The 15,025-nt window shown below is 54.4% G+C and overlaps 1 protein-coding gene across 1 annotated transcript in view; it reads right to left on the reverse strand.

Annotated features, from left to right (window-relative positions):
* Positions 1–12,102, reverse strand: part of ONECUT2 (one cut homeobox 2) — a 43,627-nt gene extending 31,525 nt beyond the window's left edge. Inside the window, exon 1 of the mRNA XM_049698597.1 lies at positions 10,848–12,102. Within this exon, the coding sequence (XP_049554554.1) occupies positions 10,848–12,087 (1,240 nt within the window). The 5' untranslated portion in view covers positions 12,088–12,102. The remainder of the gene's footprint in view (positions 1–10,847) is intronic.
* Positions 12,103–15,025: the final 2,923 nt, after the last annotated feature.

Genomic DNA, 15,025 nt, shown 5'->3' on the forward strand with positions numbered 1-15,025 from the left:
TGAAAACCATGTTTGCAAAACTCACGTGGAGGCAGGGGTGGGGGGGGAGGGGAAATCCGTTTTTGTATATTTGTGTGTAGGGCAGCCAGACCGTAAACCTTGAAAGGAAACCCTCAATCTGAAATACCGTGCTGAGAGTAGCAGTCAGCGCCTGCAGAAGCCAGGAACATGGAGAAAAACATTTCAATTCCTCCGCCCCCGACAGAGGTAATGTTCTTCCTCTTGGAAAGGAAAGGGTCCTTTAGCATCTTTTGTCCTCTCACCGCCATCGCCTCCTCTCCCTTTATTATCGCTGACCTCCCACAGAGAAACGAAGCCACGAGCCGAGGGAGGAAAATCTGAGGCCCTGTTCTGTCTGGGGCTCCGAGATCTAGAGAGCTGGAGCTACTGATCGGGGTCCTGCCCGGATTTAACCCGGTAGAGGACCCACCTCCCTTCTCTGGGGTGAGATGCCAACTTGCTCAGAACCCGGACTGGGCGCTCTGGCTGCCAGGGCCCTCCGTGGCGCTGTTCGTGGTGCTGTTCGTGGTGCTGAAGCCTGCATCGAGGCGTGGAGGCAGCAACCCACGCACAGGCGACCAGCTGTCAGGGGCTCCGGACCCAGATCCACGTGAGGCAAGTCTGGAAACAGCTGCCGCCCACAGAGCTACAGCCAGCGCCACAGTTTGGCTCCAGGTGTAGCTCATTGGTTTACTTCTTTGGAACTGCAAAATGGCTGGTTCACCTTTTCTCTTCCCAGGGGGTTTCACAGAGCCCACCTCTGGCTCACCGATCTGGCATATCTCTTTCCTGATGTCCTCCCTGCCCATAGTAATTCTCTCACCCCCTCTCCTTCGTACAATACTTTGCCTTTGCAGAGCACCTTACAGTTGGTACCACCCTCACTGGCACCACCAACTGAGCCGTTTCTCTTACATACATAACCATTCCTCTTCTCTCCCACAGATATTTTTTGCCTTCTCTGCCCCTCATCTCTCAAGCAGGAGACTATTACCTCTGTGCAGGGTGGGCGAAACACCTTTACCCATCACAGCAAAACCGCTGATTTCTCCTTGGCAACGAATTCGGAGAGGCAGAGGTTAGAGTTCCAAAGGACCAGGAGAAAGTCCCCTAAGAAATTTCTAGGAAAATACGGGTAGTTGTCAGTAGGGTGGGGAATGGAGACACAGACACTAGGAAAAAAGTGAAGAAAAGAGTCTGGGCCTTCAAGGTGCAAGGCTTGTTGCAGTTAGAAGACTCCTGGCAGGTGGCACTCTAGCTCAAGGTGCTTTGGGTAGAAGCCTTGACTGTGCTCCTGGTTCCACCTCAAACTTCCTTTCTGCTAAACAACCCCCTAGCCAGGTTTGGAGGTCTGTCTTCCTCTTGATTCAAGCACTCTGCTAAAAAGCACCGTTCGCACAATTCTATTTACTGTAATACACAATGATGAAGGGAACATAAATAAGAAAGAGAGGGTCAGTGGGAGGATTTTTTTCTCATGTGTGATTGACGGTGCTCCGATCAAAACTGTGTAATCATCAATAACATGATTCAGCAATTGGGAAATGCAAACAAGTTGTGCAAGTGCTTGCTTTGGTCAAAGCCCTGGAGGGGCCCATGGGGCTGGGCCAAGCTTGAAGAGGGCAGTGCCAACAGGATGCCCTCCCTCCCACCAGGGCAGAGCTGGCTGTGCCTACAGCCTGACTGGCGTGACCTTTGCCTTTTGCAACACACATGCGGTTGGGCCGGCGTTAATGGCACTTTGCAGGGAGCTCCAATTGAGTAAACAAAAAATGCCTTGCCCTGTTCTAATGGAGCACATTATTCTGAGGCCTAAGCCTTCATCCAGGCCCCTGCAGCTGCTCTGCAGGTCAGTGCTACCAATAAAGCAATTAGCCAATGAGAAAACTCTTCTTCCCTGAGGGGGACTCGGAGGCTTTGTTGCAGTTGCTGTGCTTGGCTTTGGGTTTTTAAACAAGCAATCCAGGTTGATCTGAGCCTCTTACATCAGACTCCAGGATGAAGACACTGAAATTGTGTGTTTGCTGAGTGTGATATTTTAAGGAACTGGTCCCTTGTTCAACACAGACTGGAAAGCTCACTGCTTCCTGTTCAATTAACCTGAACCATAGCTGAACTCTACCCTTTGAACTCACTCTGCAGATAAATACATTAGCTCACCTAAGGAATCATTAATATTTTTCAATCACATAAAACAAACATGAATGTCTGAACACAACCCAAGAGATAGCCAATTAGGAATAGCACATGGAACATGTTGAAAAAAAAAATCACAAATGGATGTTATTTACAGAACAAAAAGGGTCAAGGAAGAAATAAAACGGATCATGCCAACAGTTCTGGAAACAAAGGCGACTTTCATTTTCATTTCTGCAAACACAAAGGGTACTGAGCAATATTTAGCAATTCCTGTTCCATCTACACTGCTCAATAAGAAAAAGTTGTACCTAACTCCTGGTCTGGTTTCTACCTACTTCCATCAGGACACACAACTCCAAGCCCTTCTCTTTGAAAGTGACTTCAGTGTTCATGCTCATATACAGAGTCCAAAATATTGCATTTCTGGGGACAATTTTATTCCCAATTTGCTACAAATGAACCAAAATAATTTTTGTGGCAGTATCACTGCCTTTAAGTGAACCACTGTAAATGAACCAAGCTAGTGGCTTGATTGAAATAATTTTACAGCAGCTGATGTTCCTGTGATGTTGTTACTCTAGCATCTAAACAGATTTTGTTTTGGGGGGAGGGAAAGAGAGAGAAGAGGAGAGAAGAGAAAGAGGAGATCGCTAAATGCATCTATTTTGTCCTTATCCCTGCATGTCATCTTAGAAGAATGAGAAAAACATTCCCCAACCAAGTCATTACACATTTCAGTCTGATTCAGTTTCACTTCCCACAATTCTGCCTCTTGACTCCTCCCCTCCTTCCCCCTTTTCATTTTTGTTTGGTTTGGAGTGTGGGCTTAATGCCCAGCTATCCTAGATGAGAACACTTAAAGGAATATCGCAAGCGCAAAGGGTAAATCTATTGAATGAGGGTCTTTAACTATGTGGTTTCCTTAAAGGGAAAGGTTGGATCAATAGGATCAATAGGAAAGGTTTCCCTGGCCCTGCATAAAAGGGTAAGGGCTTCTCTTTTCACTGGTTTAACTTTACTCTCTGACAAATGCAAATCAATGGATCTGTGTTTACAACAGATTCCCTAACAGACCCAACCTGGGTAAAGCCCAGAGCCTCGCCCTGCGGGTGGGGAGTCCAAGCTTGCTCTAGGGGGATGCTCTAGGGCAGAGCTTAAGGCTCAAGGCCCTGGGGGTAGAGTGGGCTTCCTGCCCACTGGGATCCTGCTGCTGCCGCCTGTGGTCTCTCCAAAGAGGACAGAAAAAAATGGAGCAATGGAGCTCCAGACTCTTCCAAAGATGCCTCAACCCAACATAAACATAAAGCCCAAATTCCTAGCATCTGGTGAGCCAGTCAACCTTGTTTCCTACCAGTACAGATCTGGGAGGTTGACTACACAGAGGAAGCTGGAGTGGGATACCTACAGTTGGAGCGGCCCATGCATTTCAGCTCTAGAATTCTCCTTCTGTCCTTCCTTAGGTGGTAACTGGCTCTCTTAGCTATTACAAGGCAAACCACTGAAACCGTGGGTTCTTTCCCCCTTAATTTTACCTTTCCCTTTAAAAACGTGATGCTTTCCAGAGATTACATGACTTCAAGTCAATACCAGTTACAGAGAAATTATTTTTCTTCCTGCAGGAGAAAGTATATGTATATTTGATTACATGAGCCAAAGTCCAATGCTGATTAAATTACATTGGAGGTGTGCTTCCAACCCAAACAAAGTCTGCTTTCTACAGAAGAGTAATGGATCTTCAAATGGCGAGAGAGGCGCCAAGGTGGAACGCAGAGCCTCCCTTCCCTCCGGGACAATTTGTGTTGGACAGTTTTTCACAACCATGTCCACAATGTCCACTTCTCCCCCAGTGAGACTAGCTCTGTGTGCACAGCCCGCAGCCTGCTTCCATGCCTTGCCATGCCTCAGACGGGCTGAGCTACCCAGGCTACCTCCCTGCCCCTGCAAAAACCTGTGTACACTTCTCAGGGTCTTCACCTGGAGCGAGACTTGGAAATCAAAAGTCAAGCTTTTCCCAAAGGCACTGAAGTGCATTGGGGGACAGACTGGGTGATGAAAGGGGGTGCTGATGGGCCCCCAGCCCACCTTGAACAGGCTCTGTACCTGACAGTATAAATGTCCCTGTTGGGTTCCCGCATAGTGGTCTCTCCCCACCATGAAAAGTATCCCCTCAGAGGAAGCAATTGTCCGCAGGTCAGGAAAAACAAGGATCTCTGAGAGGGTTGGGGACAAGGATAATCCAGAATCTGTAGATGAAGTTTAAGGCCCAGGGTTCCTCAGTATTCACCCTTTTCCCCAGGGCCCTTTATCCAGACAATTATTTCTATTTATTCCCTCCTCATTTTCCTTCCTTTGGCAAGAGCCCAGAAACTAAATCCCTCTGCTTCTCCTCTGAGGTTTTCATTCCTCCAGGGATACCCCCGACAGGATACCACTTTCCCTCAAGACAGTTTCTACCGACACCAGCCACCAGCAATAGTGTGGTGGCGTCCAGTACCTTCTTCCTGAGAACGCTTCAACCCCTTCGTCTGATCTTCCTTTAGAAACAGGTTCTAGAGCCCAGAAAACCAAGAGGCGACTCTGAAGTGAAATTTTGGATTGAAGAAAGCTGGAGAGGCAGCCTCTTTCCCCCTCAGGGTTCAGGCCTGGAGCTCTGGAAGGTAAACCCTGCCCAGGGTCCCCTGTTACCTCTGGGCAGACACGTGTCTCTGGAGAGAAGTGGGGCCGCTCTCAGAGACACAGAGAATCTGGGCGGCTCAGTTTCCCCTCTGCCCCACCCTCACCATTCACCAGGAATCCAGCCCTGTTTTAGGATTCTAAGATGGGGTTGGAGGAGACTCTAAGATTCCACCCTCCAAAAGCCCACTTGCCCCTCCCAGAACCTAAGAGCCCTTCACCGGGAGCTGGAGGGGAGGGGCCCGCTGTCCTCCTCACCAAAAGGAAACCTCGCCACCCTTTTTGGTTTCTGTATCTGATCACTGGACCTAGTTCAATGTAGGTTTTCAGAAGAGGGGTAGGGCTCATTCTGACTAGGAATCAAGGAGCTGTATCAAAGCTCCCTTCTCTAAGGAAACCCACTGGAAGGAAGACGACCCCTATCTCTGGGGAGGACAGAAAGAAATGACTGCTTCCCCTTTGCCACATGGCAAAGCAGAATAACGCAAGATTTGGGGGGTTTTCTCTCTCCTTTCCTTCCTCCTTTTTCTCATTTCGTTGTTGGAGAAGGAAAGAAAACACTCCTTTTCGTCCAGGTTGAAACCTTCTCTTGAAGGAAAAGCTTAGTATTTCTAAAACTGGAGAATTTATAATTTCAAAAAACCCGAACAATTTAGTTCTTATCTCACCCCCACTACCGTCCCAGCTCTTTCTTTCCTTCATCCACCTTAGTGTTCCTTCTGGAAGAATAAGCCATTTGGCGAAAGGAGCCATTGGCAGGATGTGGAGGTCTTCCTGCCGGAGGGAAGGGACAGCTCTGAAGTTCTTTCTTTTCCCGTCAAGGCAGGTGTCTCAGAGAAAACCTCTCTACTAGGGCCAGGTCTGAGTCCCGCGTCTCAGAGGGGAAGATCTCTCCAGCTGCTGGGAAGGGGAGCTGGGGCGGGGCAGTTCCCCAGGCTGGTGTTTCTTACCAGCCGGGGCAAGTAACAAGATTCTTCTCTGGTTGTGACCCAATTAGCCCAGAGCAGACCATTCTGAGGGGTGAAGCCCAGGCCATTGTCACTGGGGCCTCGTTTAACTGTCCAACTAATGCACCAGCGTAGAAAGTCTGCGAATGGGAACATTTAATGAGAATGTTCTTTCTTAACGAAAACAAGGATGGAGCGGATCCGCGGAACAGGAAGCTGCGAGGTTAGCAGGCAGCTTTAAAGACGTCGTTTCTATACGTCTGTGTCTCTAGCTCTGCTTTGCAAGGAAGTTCATCTGTACCATTTTTTCTAGGTTCCCACATATATGCGTTAATATTTGATATTTGTTTTTCTCTTTAGAGACGTCGTTTCTAAAGTTCGGCTTGGACGTTCCCGCATATGGAGAGGAGACCAAATTTCCCGGATGGTTTCCGTGGAGGAAAGAAGTTGCTCCCGGCCCTGCTGGACCAGATGCGGGCCGCGCGGGGCAGAGGCGAAGGCACGCTAAGCACGAGAGGACTCGGGCGCCGAACCACCCGCAGAGCCCGCGGCAGCGAGCGCAGAAAGCGGCGTTGCGCGCGCGGGGACCGGGGGAGAGGGCAGGCAGCCTGGCGACAGCAGGAAACCTCGAGTAGGAAGCGGCGGGCTGGAGCCGCGCGGGGTGAAGCAGCGGCCAGACCCGAGAACCCGCCTGCAGCTGCGGAAGCAGCGCGGCGGGAGCGCCGGGGAGCCAGGCCGCTGGCGAGCGCTCTGCTGGGAAGAGGGCGCCGTCGGGCTTACTGGAAACGCGCCGGATCAAGTTCCAGATCAATGAAATCTGGGTCTACACGTTAACATTATTGTTGCCAGCATTAATGCTCTTTTAATCTTCTAAACATTATCAGCATCGATCTCCCTCCATATACACATTTGTTTGAGAAAGTGACATAACCACATGGTGGAAAGCCTGGAATAAAAATAAATGCGCAGCCTCTCGCATCGAGGGCGCCCGTGGACTCAGGCTACTTCTCGCCCGCGCGTTCACTAACCTCCCTCGCGTCCCGCCGGCTCGGCCCAGCTCCCGCCCACCCTAATGTGAGTTGGGAAGGTGTTCTCGAGGCACCGGGGACTTGACCAAGCAAGGATGGTAGTGAGCTTTTCAATTATTAATCCGACCAGCCAGCAGGAGAAAACATCTTGTGTTCCGTACCGACGTGGTACATCCGGCCTCTCCGGCTCGGATCCCGAACTAAACCTTCGGGAGAGACCGGCTGAGCCCGGCCGAGAGGCTGACCAGAGGGAGGGGTGGGAGTCGGGGTGCGGGTCTCTGCGGATGAGGTCCCCGCCCCCGTCCCTAGGTTTAGGGTGGCCTGAGGACGTCCCCTGGCGCCAAAAGGAGCCGCGCACGCACGTGGTGCCCCTGGCAGGCGCCGCAGCGTTGTGCCCTGGCCACGCTCCGCTGCCGCGGGCGTCAGGTGGCCCAGGCGACATCCCGTTGGGTTGGTTAAGGGCCCTCCGCTGCCTCAACAAGAGGTGGCTCCGGACTGGTCGCTGGGAGCTGCTGCCTGGGGAGGGCCGGGCGTCTGTTCGCCGCGGGGACGCGAGGCAGGCTCGGGGCGGGCCGCCCCGGGAGCCCGGCTCACAGAAGGCGGAAACCTGGGCAGGGTGTGTCGTCGGAGGGTCTCTGCTCTGTCTTCCAGTTGTTGGAGGAAACCACTCCCGCCACCGGGGCCTCGGTCGTCCTCCGCGAGGCGCCCATCCACTTTCTTGCCTGGGTTCTCTCGGTCCCTCCTGGTTCGTGTGTGCTTAGTTCAGAGGCCTCTTGAGGATTTGTGCTTGAACACGCTGGAGTTTGTCCTCGCCGCCTCTTGCCGGGTTAATAAAAACTGCTCTGCCGGAGCCATATCCGGGGACCACGGAAGAGACCGAAGCCCGCATGGTTGCAAACAGTTTCGGCCCTCGCCACCTTTTATGAACGAAGTCGTGCACTTGGAGCCCATTTCTCTGAAATCTACTGTTGAGGCAATCTGAGCTCCCCCATCTTCTCCCTTCCCTTTTGCAATGCTATCCCGGGCTGTGGATACACCGAGGCGGTCGGCGCTTCTGTTGTGATGAGGGTGTACTTCACCTAAGGGTGCGGTTGCCGACACTGGCCCAAATCAGGCATCTTAACTCTGCGGATCCTCAAACCCCTATCTGCTTACCTCTGGCAAGACCCAAAATGAGAAAGAGAAAGCGAAATTAAAAGAGAGAGAGAGAGAGAAAGAGCTGGTCTCGATGAGATGGGGGGCTGGTCGGTCTCGGCGAGGTTCGGGCCTGGGAGTCAGGCAGAGCCACCCTGTACAATCACTGGGATTGTTTAACCCCCAGAGCTCAACGGTGTGGGCCCTCGGCAGCGTCCTGGCGAGATTCCGATCCATACTCCTGGAGGAGAAGGGCTCAGCTTTTCTTCTCCATTTGCTCCTGTCCCCTAGCGCCCCAAGTACATAATACCAGTCCCAGCTTCTGCATCAGTGTCTGAAGAGACTGATCTACTGACCCCAAACTGAAAAGCTTCCTATGTAATAATAACCACTCAACACACTTGTAGTTGCTGATCGAATGGCCAGATAAAAAGGCTAAAGCTTTTGTCCCTTTTCAACTCTGGGTAATAAAACAGACACATATTTGAATGCCTGAGCAAAGCGGGGTCCCTCGCAGGAAATTCCCAGTCGCTGAAGGAGGCTTTCAGACTCCCACTGAGGGGGCTTTCTTGCTCCTGCTCTGAAAATCCCCGATGCTGCCTGAGGCCAGCCCCTGAGGAGTGGCCCCGGGACTCTCCCGTGGTGGGTGGTGGGACTGGGGTCCCCCAGGGATGCCACACTCTCCCCCATCCCAGCAATGCTGTTGCAAAAATGCTTGAGACCGGCTAGCCAGGAAAGCATTACTTTCCAAATCACTTTCAGACATACATTGGCAGAGGGCACGTGTTTTAAAAATCTCTGTCTTTTTCGGGACAGGCGTGAGGGGGCGGCAGCGCTCTGAGATCAGCCTGACTAGAATAGCTGTCATCCTGCCTTTACCTTACCCTGGTCCCCCCTCCCCAAGACCGGCTGCCAAGTTTCTTCCGGCTGCCTGTGCCCAAGAAGCCAGCCCTTGCTGAAGCTCACCCGTGAGGGACTAGAGGCCTTTTCAGGGGCCTAAGATAAAGGGGTACCACACTGTTTGGAATTGTCAGTAAGCTTCCAGTTTTTCACGGATAATCTCTATTCACTGCTTAATCTTTGAGAGGAACCAAGAGCAATCAGAGAAAATTGTAGGAGAGGATGAAGAGTAAAAAGCTAAATGAGGAGAAAGATAAAGTAGGTTTCTAAATCCATGCAGAACTATTTGGAGTCCACCGATGTGGGGAAGCCCTTGGCGGCGGGTCTAGTTTCTTTACCTTTTCAGATCAACACTGCTGGGAGATTACTGACGGGAGATCCGAATCCTCCAACAGCGGGCAAAGGCGGAGGCTGTCAGAGTGGAAACGCCCCCTCCCCAAGCCTGGGCGAACACGTTGCCTGTCACACCCCCCAGCCCTGTCCGGCGTAAGTAGAGTGCACCGTACAAGCCAGACTCAGCGGTGCGAGGATAGCCCCGGGGAGCCGGAGAGGAAGCCTGAGCTCACAGCTCCGGAAGCGCGTTGTGTGCGGCTCGGAACCGCGCGCTACCCACTACCCGTACCTATGTAAATCACTGCCACCACGAATTGTCCGCCAGATAATCCGACGATCGGGAGAGACAGCCTCAATCCAAAAGACGCTGCCCATCTCGGCCTGCGTCCGGGTACCGTGCGCCCTCCCCAGTGGGGCGCCTGGACACTTTGCCCCTCTTGGCCCGTGGCAGGGTCCTGGGGGCAGCGCAATTGCCACGCGCACCGCGCTGGGTCTGTGCGCACTAAAGCGCGCAACTGTGTGCCAGTCGCAGCCACGGCTGCGCCTTTCTCTCTGGTTCCCGCCGCCCACGCAGGAGGTTTCTGCGCTCCTAGAACAATAGAGGGCTGTACCTCGCGGCTCTGCCGCTAGAGGAGGCACAAAGAGCCAAGCCGGCTACAGAACAATGTAACCAATGCGTCGACCCGTCCTCTCCAGCCGGCCGCAAGCCCTCCCCGTCGCCGAGCTACGCGCACAATCAGCGTCCGCTTAATGCAAAGGCGGAGCCTGTAGCCCGCGGCCAAGATGCGTTAACTAACCTGCATCTTAATTTTTTCTGCACCTCTTCCCGCGAGCTCCCAGTCTCTCCCGGAGGCCCCAAACCTCGGCAAATCCTGGCAGACGCTGGGAGCCGGGCAAGGGCGGCCGGCGAGTGAGGCAGGACGCTCTCTACTCTTAGTTGCTCCTCTCCCGTCCTCCCAGAGAGGTGGATGTGGCAGTCCCAACCTTCGTCCTTGTACCCTCCCCTCACTGTGGGCAGTGACAAGGGACCTGGCCCCAGCCTGCTCTTTCGATCATAAAGTCCCCGTGACAATGTCAAGGCTGGAAACGGGCTCGGGAAGCGCTGTTGTACCCTGGTCACCCGTTCTCCGCGTGGGCAAGGCTGTGACTCTTGTCAGTGACCAAACAAGTTTGCCTCCCGCTCCCCCACCCCAGCCCACCAACTGCCTCCATACAGGGAGACCAGGCAGCTTGGAAAACTGAAACGTATTGCCTAAGCAAGCTTGGAAATGTATTGTCTAAGCAAGAGTTCAAGTGCACAGGGTTTCCAATAAAGGCAATCCCCCTTTCCTGTGAGTCCTGGAAAGAGAGGGCTCCTAGTGGACACGGTGCACCCCCATCGCGACTCCCACAACTGGGTAAGGTCGGAAGGAGAGGGCAGAGTTGGCACGTTGACCAAAGCGCGAATAAAATGCGGGTGGGGGTCGGTCAGGAAGCCCAGGAGACAAGGAGGGAGGAAGGAAGAGAAGAGAAAGGGAGAACAGAAAGAAGAGAGGAGAAAGAGGAAACAGAAGAAGAAATAAAGTAGAGAAGAAATAGGAAGTGTGGAGAGGAGGCGAGAACCAGAGATGTGGCTAAGCGCCCTCACCCGGGGCCACAGGCACCCCGGAGCCCTCTCCCAGCACCCTGGCTCCAGGAGACCCTCTGGGCTTACCTGCCAGGCGTAAGGCAGACATGCGCTGGAACTCGGGCTCCTGCAGCCACTTCCACATCCTGCGGAAGGTCTCCCTGCCAGATTTGAGTTTACTCCACGGTTTGGGGTTCCGGAGCAGGTCGGAGAGAGTCCCCTGAGACCGGCACAACACCCTCTGCGCGAAGATCGCCTGTGGGATGCTGTAGCGCTTCAGCTCGGCGGTGATGCGCTGGGCCACCTCTTTGGTGTTGATCTCCTCCAGCTGGCCTGATGTGGCCACCTGCGATCCCGAAGAGGACGAGGGTGGCCTCTCACGGCTAGGCGCCAGCACCGGCCCATGGGACTGAGCGTGGCCCGGGTGGTGTAGGCCGTTGAGGTGAGACATCATGGCCGCGGGCGGGGTGCCCAGACCGCGGGACAGGTGTTGCTCACCGCGGGTCAGCATGGCAGTGTGGTGCGCGTCGAAGTTGGGGCTGAGCATTTTGTCGTGGCCCGGGGGCCCGTAGCTGGGCAGGTTCTGCTGCGCGTTGTGGAGGCCGCCCAGCCCGTTGCCCAGCGGCGTGGCGGCCAGCGGGGACAGGCTCTGGCTCATGCCGGGCATCTCCTTGTAGGGGCTGTAGAGGTTGTTCATGGTCGGGAGCCCTCGCTCGTCGCGCATGAGGGTGAAGCTGCCGCTGACGTTGCCCGACAGGCGCTGGTGGTGGTGGTGGTGGTGGTGGTGGTGGTGAGGGTGCGGGTGGTGGAACTTGTCCGACACGGTGGAGATGGGCGGCAGCGGCTGGAGAGGCGTCAGCGTGGTGTAGGTGTTGCTCATGCCCATGCCGGGCGGGGACGAGTCGCAGGACATGCTCATGGCATGATGGAGCGGGATGGAGAGCTCGGGCCGGTAGTCGCCGCCGTCCAGGATCGAGGCCATGCTAGTGACCATGGCCGAGCGCGACGCCGCTGCTGCCGCCGCTGCCGCCGTGCCCAGCTCCTGGTGCGCCGTTGGCGGCGGCGGCGGCGGCGGCGGCGGCGGCGGGCCCCGCAGCGAGCCAGCGGCGCCGCGGCCCGCGTGGTGAGGGCTGGTGCTGGCCAGCAGCTCCTGCTCATGGCCCGGGCCCCCGCCGCCGCCCCCGCCGCCCCCGCCGCCGCCCCCACCGCTGCCGCCGCCGGCCGGCCCGTGCAAAGTGCCCAGACTTTCCATTGTCAGCTCCGGGTTCATGGCGCAGCCTTCTAGGTCTTTGGTGAGGCATCGATAGGCGGTGTAGGCAGCCTTCATTCAGTCCATCGGGGCCCGGGGGCGGCGGGGGCGGCGGGGGTGGCCGGCGGGCTGGCAAGGCGCGCGTGGCGGAGCTCTGCCGCGGGAGCAAGGGAGGGCGCAGGAGTGCGTGAGCGTGTGGAGGGGAGCGTGCGTGCGGGTGTGCGCCCCGGGCTGCGGGCGGGCGGGCGCGCCCGGGGTGGGGGTGGGGTGGGGGCGGACGGGGCGTGTGTGCGGGAGACGGGAGGGGGCGGGGAAGGAGGGAGGGATCACCGAGTCCCGCCGCTCGGGGCGGCGCGCTGCCTAGCCATGTCCGAGCCCGCTCCGGTGCCGACGTCTTCTGTTTGGGTGAGCGGGAGCTGTCCAGAAGGGCTCTGCCGCTCGCCGGGGCAGCCAACCTACCTTCCCGGACCCGGGGCGGGGCAGTGCCCGATGGGCGCCGCGAGCAGCCACTGCGTGGCCGCGACTGCCCCGGGAGGCGGGCCTCCTGCGCACAGCTGCCAATGGCTGAGGAGCGGGCGGGGCCGCGCGTTTCACGTTTGGCTGACGGCTCTGTGCTTTTTTTTTTTTTTTTTCCTCCTTTGCCACTGGAATCAAACGTCAAGGAGAGGAAGAGAGGGAGGGGAAGAGAGGGTAGTGGCGAGAGAGGCGAGAGAGCGAGTGAGGGAGAGAAATTACGTTAAAGATGCCGCTCTGTTTCTCTCCGGAGCTGCTGCGACCTGGGCTAAAGGGCTTTGCTTCAGTTCCCCTTGCTTCACCCCAAAGCTTTTATCGAGGCAAGCCAGGAGGGAAAACTCCTGCTACGTGCTGATGTAAAAACAATCCCACGTCTCCTAACAAGCCACTTCCCAAGCGTCCCTAGCTGGGAGCCAGTAGTTTAGCCTTTAAAAATGCGGGCGCTAATGTATTCTAATGTAGGGTAAATTCCCGAGACTGGGGAGTGCGGAATCTACGGGGCGAAGGAACTCAAGCGCCCTCGCCGCCTGCTAGCTGCGGCCGGCGGACGCAAGCCCACCCGCGGCGCGGGCCGCAGTAATGCCTGCAAAGTTAACACAATAGCATCATTTAATTACCCGGCGAGCCCATAAATCTCTCAGTTATGAGCCTTCAGAAGGGCCCCTGCTAGATTGCAAAACAAAACTAGAACACCAGGAGCTACGGTTTCAAGGTGACCAAATGCTTGCTGCGCGAGCGAGTTGGAAAGGAGTTGTGGGAGGGGGCGGGGGCTGGAGGGGGGTAGTGTACAGCAGGGTTGTTGCCGATGCCTTAGTTAGCAAACTTCTCCTGGGGGTAGGGAGTATGTAAACGTCCGGGACGTTACTCGCGGATCTTCCCCCTAACACACACACACACACACACACACACACACACACACACACACACACACACACGTCTCTCGAATCCCGGGAGAGGAACGCCCTGGGTTACGGCTGTGGATAGATGACATGGAGCCCATATCTGTATATTCAAACCTTGTTTCTGAAAAGACCAGAGCCCTGGTGAGTTCTAGAACGCTCGCAAGCCGCAGCTTTGAAAAGTGTACCTTCATCTACCCAGGATTGCCGTTGTTTAGTAACCCCTGGTCGGCGACTGGGAGTGGAGCGGGGTTGTAGAGAGAAGGTGGAGATTTCTGCGGCCCGGGTTGGGGTGGAGGGGGTAGTTGAAGGCAGAGAGCCACTCGGCATTGAAAACCTTACAAGAAACAGATTCTTCCGAAGCAGGTTGCGTTCTGTTTGCCTGTGAAGATTCAAGCTAGCTGAGGTTGCGCAGATGTTGCCTTTGTTTAAAGAGACAGTAATTAAGGACAGGGTGGACGTAAGTTGGAGAAGCGTGACCTATTTTCTTTTGATCAGCTGTCAAAAGAAGAGCAGGGGGTCTCCTTAAGACAGCCCCCTCCAACAACTTCCAGCTGTTAGAGAAAACTTGATAAGAAAACAAGGACACAGTCTGGAATACTGTATGTGCCTCTCTGGCGCTAGAGAAAGGTTTTATTCATTTGGAAAACAGTTCTTAGTCTTGGTGACCTTTTACGGCTGCCCTCCTCTCTCTTCTAGCTACAGAGCAAAAAAATCCACCCCCTCCCACATCATGCTGTCACATGAACGTACAGTGACACTATTTCTAGATCGACTTTATTGAATTCTGGCCAATACCTTGCCAATTATTCTTTCAAATAGCCTCTTCTTGTGATATCAAAGCCTGAGTAAGAAAGTGGATGATCCCCTGCTTTGCTAGACATACTTTTCTAGATGCTCACATCTTTTAATGTCACAGTACTAGACAGGTAAAATCACTCAGTTTTCTGTTTCTCTGACTTTCGTCTCTTCCTCACCTCTCCTACCATCTCTCTTCACCCTCCCCACCTTGTATATGGCAGCTGGACATTTGGGATAATTTGAAAGTTAATGTTTGAAATACACACCGAGTTGAACAAAAGTTCACAAGAGTGCAGTCCTGTTGGTCCAGGAGTGCTCAGACACTGAAATAAGGCAGGAGAGGAGCAAGACAGGGGAAAAATCTGTTTGATGTGCCCCAGTGCCGAAGGCAGCCTCCTCTGCCCTGGCTTCAGGCTCAAGCAGTGGCCAGTGACCCCAGGCTGGGACATCTGGTAGGCACTGCCTCCGTTCAGAAACCTAGGCATATAAATTGCCATTTAAATAAAATTTCAAAATTATAAACTCATTTCCCAGGCTACCAGGATAAATCTGCTCCTGGGTATTCCACCTCGGTGTGCCTGGGAGCAGTCACGTGCTGGGGAGTTGAAAGGTGAGTTGCATATTCTCGCTGCCTCGCTCCTTCCTCCCTCCCTCCTCCCCTCCCCTTCCCTCGATCAATATTGGCGATCTCAGGGAAATCATGAAATCGCATTGGCTTCTTTGTGTATAATTTCATTGGGCTAGATTAAAGCAGACTTTTCACATTGTTTTTCTGATAGCGGTTTGAGGTTTTATATTTCAAC

Source organism: Orcinus orca, chromosome 15 (assembly GCF_937001465.1).
Source record: "Orcinus orca chromosome 15, mOrcOrc1.1, whole genome shotgun sequence".
Lineage (NCBI taxonomy): Eukaryota > Metazoa > Chordata > Mammalia > Artiodactyla > Delphinidae > Orcinus > Orcinus orca.